This window comes from Chiloscyllium punctatum, chromosome 1 (assembly GCF_047496795.1).
Source record: "Chiloscyllium punctatum isolate Juve2018m chromosome 1, sChiPun1.3, whole genome shotgun sequence".
In the NCBI taxonomy this organism is placed as follows: domain Eukaryota; kingdom Metazoa; phylum Chordata; class Chondrichthyes; order Orectolobiformes; family Hemiscylliidae; genus Chiloscyllium; species Chiloscyllium punctatum.
In genome coordinates, this window is record NC_092739.1 from 161,257,114 (window position 1) to 161,266,015 (window position 8,902).

General features: G+C 47.1%; 1 protein-coding gene across 1 annotated transcript; it reads right to left on the reverse strand.

The window, feature by feature from the left end:
* Window positions 1-1,507: 1,507 nt before the first annotated feature.
* On the reverse strand, window positions 1,508-4,379 carry nanos1 (nanos homolog 1). Its single transcript, XM_072577729.1, has one exon. The coding sequence runs from the start codon at window positions 4,210-4,212 to the stop codon at window positions 3,544-3,546; it is 669 nt and encodes a 222-aa protein (XP_072433830.1). The 5' UTR covers window positions 4,213-4,379; the 3' UTR covers window positions 1,508-3,543.
* Window positions 4,380-8,902: the final 4,523 nt, after the last annotated feature.

Here is an 8,902-nt window from a genome sequence, read left to right on the forward strand (position 1 = left end):
ATGGCCTGCTCCCACATCATAGGGATTCTATGATTTTATCCTTTATTATCAGGGCCACCATAACTCCTTTGCCATTCAGTCTATCTTTTAGAAATATTGTTTCCCTTAACTTACACTCACACATCACTCTTATTACTGTTTCTTAGAATTATGCAGCATAACATCAGTGCTATCTAGTATATTGGTGGGGTTTTTTTTCCATAACTGATACAGCAGGGGTTCTACACGGCCCAATCCCAACAGATCATTTATAATCAAAGTTTACACACCTGCAGTTGATATTCCATGAGATTCAGTACCATCACTCTCTCCTCTTCATGGTCTTCAGTCCCTCGTGCTCAGGGGCTTACTTCTGTTGCAATTTAACATAATGAACTGAAAAATGGCACCTCTGCCAGTGTAACACTCCCTCAGTACCGTTCCCACCTAGGTTTGAGGTGCTCATGTATTTGGGTGAGACCCAAACCATCCAATCTCTGACTCTGAAAACGGAGAGTTCCCCATGATTCCTGGCTGAGGGATTGGTACCTGTGTGAATCATTTTAAGTTCATTTCACGGACCTGCAAATATATTCACCCCCCTGTCCCCTTCTCTACTTCAAGCTGTTCAGCAACGCCTTATGATGTTAAAATCTGATGAAACATTATCTCAAAGGTTTCTCTCCACAGATGTGGCCAGACCAGCTGAGTTTCTCCAGCAATTTGTTTTTGTTTCAGAACTTCTCAATTATTTGTTTAATTTAAAATTTGCATCCTTGTTCCACAAATTTCATCCAAGATCGCACTCATCCTGACATAGCTCAGTGTGAACTCTCCCAATCCCAGCGTTCCTCCAATCCTTTGCAGTTCTGAGTGTGGCCCTCTTTGCGGTTTATGTAGAGGTGGGTGGGGTGGAAGGTGAGGACGGGGGGGGGGGGGGGTTTGCGGTTGGAGGGGTGGGAGTTCGAGGGCGGAGATGCGGGAAGTGAATGAGAGGCACTGGAGGGCATCATCAACCAGGTGGGAGGAGAAATTACAGTCTCTAAAAGAAGGAGGCCATCTGGTGTGTCCTGTGGTGGAACTGGTCCTCCTGGGAGCAGATACGGCGGAGGCAGAGGAATTGGGAATAAGGGATAGCATTTTTACAGGAGGCAGGTTAGGAGGAGGTGTAATCTAGGTAGCTGTGAGAGTCGGTGGGTTTGTAGAAGATGTCAGTGTTGAGTTGGTCACCGTTGATGGAGATGGAGAGGTCCAGGGAAGGGGAGGGAGATGGTCCAGTTGAAGTTATCTTGACTTCTCCCAATCCTGTCAACTCATACATGCCTTATAAAGGACTTGACTGGCTGTAAAGCTGTTTGGGGCGTCTGGTGGCTGTGAAAGGGTGCTTTATGAATGCAAGTATTTCTTCCTTACCATATCAGACCGGTGAGGTCTGCCCTCAATTGCGTGGTGCGCATCTCAATTCAGACCCCAGGGGGAGCCATGTACTCAAGTATTGAGTGCAAAAAGATTTAAGAAGTCATCTCAATGATTCTTCAATATGCCATTTTATTACCTTCAGTAAACAATATCATTCTTTCTGTGCTGCAGCATACAGAAACAGTAACACCATTGTATAAATAAGAATTAAACTGGTACCTTAATCAAGATTTCTTTTGTAAAAAAAAAACTATGCAAAGAAAGGCCAACAATTTACAACACAAATTCAGAAAGAAAATAATTGTGAATTATATTTACAGAAACTTAAGTGCAAAATGAATTGCTTAAAAGCGGCATTCATTTTTAAATTTTTCCTGCAGCTGTAATGTGAAAAATACAGATTTCTTATATAAAATTCAAAAAAATATTATTACAAAACCTTTTAGAAATGGCAGTGTGTCATTTATAAACTGGTTATTTATTGAATCTGATATTTAATTTTTTTTAATAGAAATTTAATGCATCTCTCAAGCATTAATCTTTTGAGGTAGAGCCCTCTTTAAATCAGCATATGATCAAAATACTGAATATACATTACAGACAAGTTCTTATTTACATATAATTCTCTTACAACTTGTATAACTGCTTTGGTAAAATAAAAGGAAAGACTCAATTTCATTGTGCAGTCCTGCAAGAATCATCTCTTCAGAACAATTCCCGACTGTTAAAATGTTACATTCACTATAAAGAAGGAAACTGCAATTGTTTTTTTAATATATTTGGATTAAGTGTTCAGAAAGTACGCAACAAAGAGACGTTTGACTACTTATCCAACAAATTTTTTTGTTTAAAATCGTGCTTGTGTCTGAGAAAGGCAACACAAAAAACAAATCAGCAGTCTTGCTTTAAGACAAATTCTTGAGACTGAATTGTCCACAAAAGGTTCTTTCTCCCCTCCCCACTACATAGTCCCAGCCAGACCCCAGCCCAAGTCCTGTTGTCCTCGTGTTCAAACCAAAACCTGTTTCTGTGTACCAATCTGTGATTTCGGGAACAAGAATAAAGATTGGAGCTATGGCAAAACAGACTCTAATCCCAAGTCTTCGTTGAGTTCCAAGATTGTATGTCGGGGTGTGACTTTACAGTGCAGGTTAGAGACTTACAAAGTTGGAAATTGAATCACAAATGATATTAAATTCAAATGATATTAAATTCAAAAAGCTCTCCTAAAAAGATGCACTTTTGAAAATGTTCCAACCTTCCATTTCAGCCCAAGAATAGAAATCTTATTTTTGCCCTTTTTTAAAATTCTGGCCTGTGTCCAAACTTACATTCCTGAACAAAAAAAGCTCTTCACCAACCTAGCAACTCTGCAGAAAATTCCAAACAGTTTTCAGAGAGGGGTGGGGAGGGTGGAATTTGTCTTAAAATTTGTCAGTGACATTTTAAATGGGTCAGGATACAGGGGAAGAGGGTGAAATAAAGTGATGGATATCAATGGAACACCAAAATGTTTCTGTCCATTAACATAAATCTCGTTTTTCAGCACAAAAAAACACCACATTGCCTTATGTCAACAAGTAAAAGTTACCAGGGAGAAATGACCAGTTACTTCTCTCATTCTGCCTTTGCCAAAACCTACCACATTTCGAAAGACGAAGACAATACGGTTTATCTCCCCCCAAAATTCGATTCTTGATCCATAAAACGATGGGACCTTAAGAAATGTTTTTCAAGACCAGGTATTTCCTTTCCTGAAACAAGGTTGAGTTTTGGGGGGAAAGGGGAAGTGGGGATGTTGGAGATGAGGAGGTGGGGGTGGTGTTGGAGATGGGGAGGGGAGAGTTGGAGATGGGGGCATTGGAGATGGGGGTTGGATATGGGGGTACTTGGAGATGGGGGCATTGGAGATGGGGGTCGGAGATGGAGGTGCTTGGAGATGGGGGGGTTGGAGAGGGAGGTTTGGAGGTGGGGGGTCTAGGAGATGGGGAGGTTGGAGATGGAGGGTTGGAGGTGGGGGGGCTTAGATGGGGAGGCTTGGAGATTGAGGGGGTTGAAGATGGAAGGTTTGGAAATTGGGAGGGGGGGGCGTCAGAAGTCTTAGGTCCCAAAAGCTTCTGTTTCTCACTGAAGAAGGCTTCGAGTCTAGAAGATCTTGAGCCTCTTGCCCCCACCGACCGCTCTGCCCCCCTTCAGCACCCTCTGGGGCGGCTGGTCTTTGGACAGGGGGCAGTATTTGATGGTGTGAGCGTTGTCTCCGTTGGCGTGGCAGAGGGGGCAAGTGTAGGCCCTCAGGATGGGGCAGGTGACCCTGCCGTCGGGGGTCTTCAACACATGAGAGGAGTAGACATCATCGGGGGCACCGTTGTTCCGGCAGAAGACACAGATCTTGGGCTCTTGCTTGGCCCGGCCGCCGCTGCTGCTCCTCCTGAACCCCCTCCTCTCCAGCCCCAGCAGATCCAGGGGGGCAAAGGGGTCGAGGAGCAGCTCAGGCTCCTGGGAGGCTGGGAAGGGACGGACGGGGTCGAGGAGGGAGAAGGTGTCGTCCAGCTCCAGCCAGCTCCTGGACGCGTTGGGCGAGCAGCAGCAACAGCATTGCAGAGGGGCATCCCCATCGGCGGCCAGGCAAGGGCAAGTCGAGTCATTCAGCCCCAGAGTGGCCTTCAGGGACTCGGTGATGGAGTTGGGGGAGCGGCTCACATTCCTGCGGCTCTTCATCACCAGCGCGGACAAGCCCAGGTAGTCCGTCCAGAAGTTGAAGGTGTAATCGTAGGTTCCTCCAGGGCTCAGGTACTTGGAGTTCAACAAATCCATGGCGACCCTCTGGATGCCCCAATCCCCTTCTCTCTTGGAGTTCAGGCTGGGGGAGAATGTTCCTAGGACCTCAGTGCACTGGTCCCCCCCTCTCTCTCTCTGTCCCCCCAGCTCTCAGTTCTGAATGAGCTTCTCTCTATGTGTGTGTGTGTATTTATAACGGGGTGGGGGATAGAGGGAGAGAGAGAACAGCACTGCCTCTCACTACAGGGGGAGGAGTCATCCCAGCTCCTGAAAGATCTCACTGCATTCCTGCAGACAGAGAGAGAGAGAGAGACAGAGACAGAGAGAGAGAGAGAGTCGGAAAAGGTGCCACGGATCGGCCGCAGGAACCGAGCCGGACTCTGCTGTTGGGAAAGGGAAGGAAAGAAGGTCCTTCAGTCCGTTCCGATGAAGAGTCACCTAGACTCTCTCCCTCTCTCACATTCACACTCTCCCTCTCCATCTCTCTCCCCTCTCCCTCTATCACATTGACTCACACTGTCTCTCCCCCACCCTCTCTCACATTCTCACAGTCCCTCTCTCACACTCACCACTCTTCCTCTTTCCATCTCTCCCCGCTCTCTCTCACATTCACTCTCCCTCTCTCTCCCTCGCTCACATTCACACTCACCCTCTCCTTTCTCTCCCCATCTCCCTCTCCCACATTCACACTCACCCTCTCTCTCCATCTCCCTGTTCCCCTCTCCCTCTTCCTCTCCCACATTCACATTCTCCTTCTCTCACATTCACACGCTCCCTCTCTCCCTCTCCCCCCTGATTCTTCCTCTCTCACATTCACATTCTCCCTCTCCCCCTCCCTCTCTCACATGCACACTCTCCCTCTCTCTCCATCTCCGTCTCCCCCCTCCCTCTTCCTCTCCCACATTCACACTCTCCTCTCTCCCTCTCTCACATTCACACTCTCCCTCTATCTCTCTCCCCCTCTCCCCCTCACTCTCCCCCTCACTCTCCCTCTCTCACATTCACATTCTCCCTCTATCCCCCTCTCCCCCTTACTCTCCCTCTCTCACATTCACACTCTCCCTCCCTCTCTCTCCCTCTCTCTCTCACATTCACACTCTCCCTTCCTCTCCCTCTATCTCCCTCTCCCTCACATTCACACTCTCCCTCTCTCCCATTCACACTCTCCCTCTCTCCCTCTCCTGCTCTCCCTTTCTCACATTCACTCTCTCCTTCTCCCCCTTTCCTTGTCCCTCTCCTCTCCCTCTCCCTCTGTCACATTCACACTCCCCCCCCCCCCCCCTTTCTCTCTCTCTCTCTTTCTCCATGGATGCTGCCTGACCCACTGTGATCTCCAACATTTCTACTTTTCAGCCTGTGCTCATCAAAAGCAATCCCCTAACTTCTCCAATGTCATTTTACAGCACTTGGCCCTCAGCCTTGTGTACCTGTGCACTACAGGAGTATATAATTCATCAGATTCCGACAGTATGAAAGCTGGCCATTCAGCCCAGCAAGTCCACGCTGACCCTCCAAAGGGCAGCCCACTCAGACCCACCCCCATTACTATAACCCAGCATTTCCCATGGCTAACCCACCTGGCTTGCACTTCCCTGAACACTATGGGCAATTTAGCATTGCCAATTCACCTAACCTGCACATCTTTGGATTGTGGATGGAAACCAGAGCACACAATGAAACTTATGCAGACATGGGGAGAATGTGCAAACTCCACAGACAGTCACGCTGGTCACTGGCACTGTGAGGCAGCAGTGCTAACCACTGAACCACCCATCTGCACACTTCAATATTATGAGGGCTTTCTTCATTCTTTCGCAAGATGAGGGTGTCGCTGGCTAGGTTGACATTTATTGTCCATCCCTAATTGCCCAGAGGGCAGGTAAGAGTCAACCTCATTTTCTGTGGGTCTGGAGTCACATGTAGGCCTGCCCAGGTAAGACAGCAGTTCCCTTCCCTGAAGGGAATTAGTGAACTAGATGGGATTTCTCCCCTGATAATTGGCAATGCATTCATGCTCACCATTATACTCCTAACTCCAGGAGTGGCACGGTGGCTCAGTGGTTAGCACTGTTGCCTCAAAGCAGCAGGGATCAGGGTTCAATTTCAGCCTCAGGCAACTGTCTGTGTGGAGCTTGCACATTCTCCCCATATCTGCATGGGTTTTCTCTGGGTGCTCTGGTTTCCTCCCGCAATCCAAAGATGTTAGGGTTAGGTGGCATACCGTAGTGTCCAGGGATGTGTGGGTTAAATGCAATTGTCAGGGGGAAATGTAGAGTAATAGGGTAGGGTGGGATACTCTTTGGAGGGTGGGTGTGGACTTGTTGGGCCAAAGGGCCTGTTTCCATACTGTAGGGAATCTATGAATTCAAATTACACCATCTGTCATGGTGGTATTCAAACCCAGGTCCACAGGACATTACCTGGGTCTCTGGATTAATTCCTGATGAAGGGTTTATGCCTGAAACGTCATTTCTCCTGCTCCTTGGATGCTGTCTGACCTGCTGTGCTTTTCCAGCACCAGACTCTTCCCCTCTGGATTAACGGCCCAATGACATTGCTAGGCCATCGCTTCCTAAGTGCTTCTCTCAAAGGGTCGTCAATCTGTGAAATCCACTACCGCACATTGTGGGAGATGCTGGGACTTTGAGTAAACTTAAGGGAGAGATGGATAGCCTTTTAATTAGCAATGGATTGGGAGCAGACAGGAAAATGGACTAAAGAATGAGATGAGATTAGCCATGATTGGATTAAGTGGTGGAGCAGGCTCAAGGGGCTGAATAGCCTACTCCTGCACCTTCTCAAGCGCCCCACATTCTTCCTAAAGTGTGGCACCCAGAATTGGATCCAGAATCTCTGCGTATATCTTGAAAGTGGAGTCGCACGTCGCTAGGATAGTGAAGCAGGCATTTGGTATACTTACCTTTACTGATGTGGAGATGCCAGTGTGGGACTGGGGTGGACAAAGTTAAAAATCAGCATCAAAGGAGCAGGAGAGTCGATGTTTTGGGCATAAGCCCTTCTTCAGCAAGATTCCTGAAGAAGGGCTTATGCCCGAAACGTCGATTCTCCTGCTCCTTTGATGCTGCCTGACCTGCTGCGCTTTTAGAGCAACACATTTTTCAGCTCTGATCTCCAGCATCTGCAGTCCTCACTTTCTCAAAGTTAAAAATCACACAACACCAGATTGTAGTCCAACTGGTCTATTTGGAAGCACTAGCTTTCGGAGCGCCACTCTTTCATCCGGTGGTTGAGGAGCTGCATTCTGATAGCTAGGACTTCTAAATAAACCTGTTGGACCATAACTGGGTATTGTGTGATTTTTAATTTTGCCTTTATTGGTCAGAGCATTGAAGATAGGAGTTGGGAGGTCATGTTGCAGCTATACAAGACATTGGTTAGACCATTATTGGAGTACTGCATGCAATTCTGGTCTCCCTTCTATAAGAAGGACGTTGTGAAACTTGAAAGGATTCAGAAAAAAATTACAAGGATGTTGCCAGGGTTGGAGGATTTGAGCTTTAGGGGGAGGATGACTAGGCTGGGACTGTTTTCCCTGGAGCGTCAGAGGCTGAGGAGTGACCTATAAAGGCTTATAAAATCATGAGAGGCGTGGATAGGGTAAATAGACAAGACCCTGGGTTGGGGGATTCCTAAACTAGAAGACATAGGTTTACCATGAGAGGGGAAAAGTTTAATAGAGATCTTCAGGGCAACTTAGAGGGTGGTGTGTGTATGGACTGAGCTGCCAGAGGAAGTGGTGGAGGCTAGTACGATTATAACATTTAAAATGCATCTGGATGGGTCTATGAATAGGAAGGGTTTGGAGGGATATGTGCCAAATGTTGGCAAATGGGACTAGATTTATTTAGGATATCTGGTCAGCATGGATCAGTTGAACCAAAGAGTCTGTTTCCATGTTTTACATCTCTATGACTCTATATGCGAGGAGTACAAGGGCAAGGAGGTGATGTTGAACTTGTTTAAGACACTCATTTGACGTCAGCTGAAGTATTGTGTACAGTTGTGGGCACCACATTATAGGAAGGATGTTGGAGAGAGGACCGTAGTAATGTACAAGAATGGTTCCAGGGTGTTGTGTTATGAGAATTGATTGGGGACGTTGGGACTGTTTGCTTTGGAGTGGAGAAGGCTTAGATAAGATCTCTGGGTCACATGGAGGTTTTCAAAATCATGATCAGCAGAAACAGCTCCCACTTGTAAAGGGAACAAGAGAGTACAGAGTTAAAATGGCCTGGGCTGCACGGTGGCTCAGTGCTGCCTCATAGCGCTAGGGACCCGGGTTCAATTCCAGCCTCAGGTGACTGTGTGGATGTGCAGGTTAGGTGAATTGGCCATGCTAAATTGCCCATAGTGTTAGGTGCATTAGTCAGAGGGAAATGGGTCTGAGTGGGTTGGTGTGGACTTGTTGGGCCGAAGGTTCCTGCAGGAATCTAATTTTTTAAAAAAACAGTGAAGTGAGGAAAGACGTATTCGTGCAGTGAGTAGTTAGGGCATGGAAAGCACTGCCTGGAAATATTCGCGAAGTAAGTTCAATTGAGGCATTCAAGAGGGTGTTGGGTAATTATTTGGATTAAAAACGAATGTGCAACAATGTGCGAAAAAAACAGGAGATTGGTACAAGGTAATGAGGCTTAAACAAGCTGGTACAAGCATGATGGGCCAAATGGTCTCTATCTGCACTGTAACTCTTCTATGATTCTGGCTA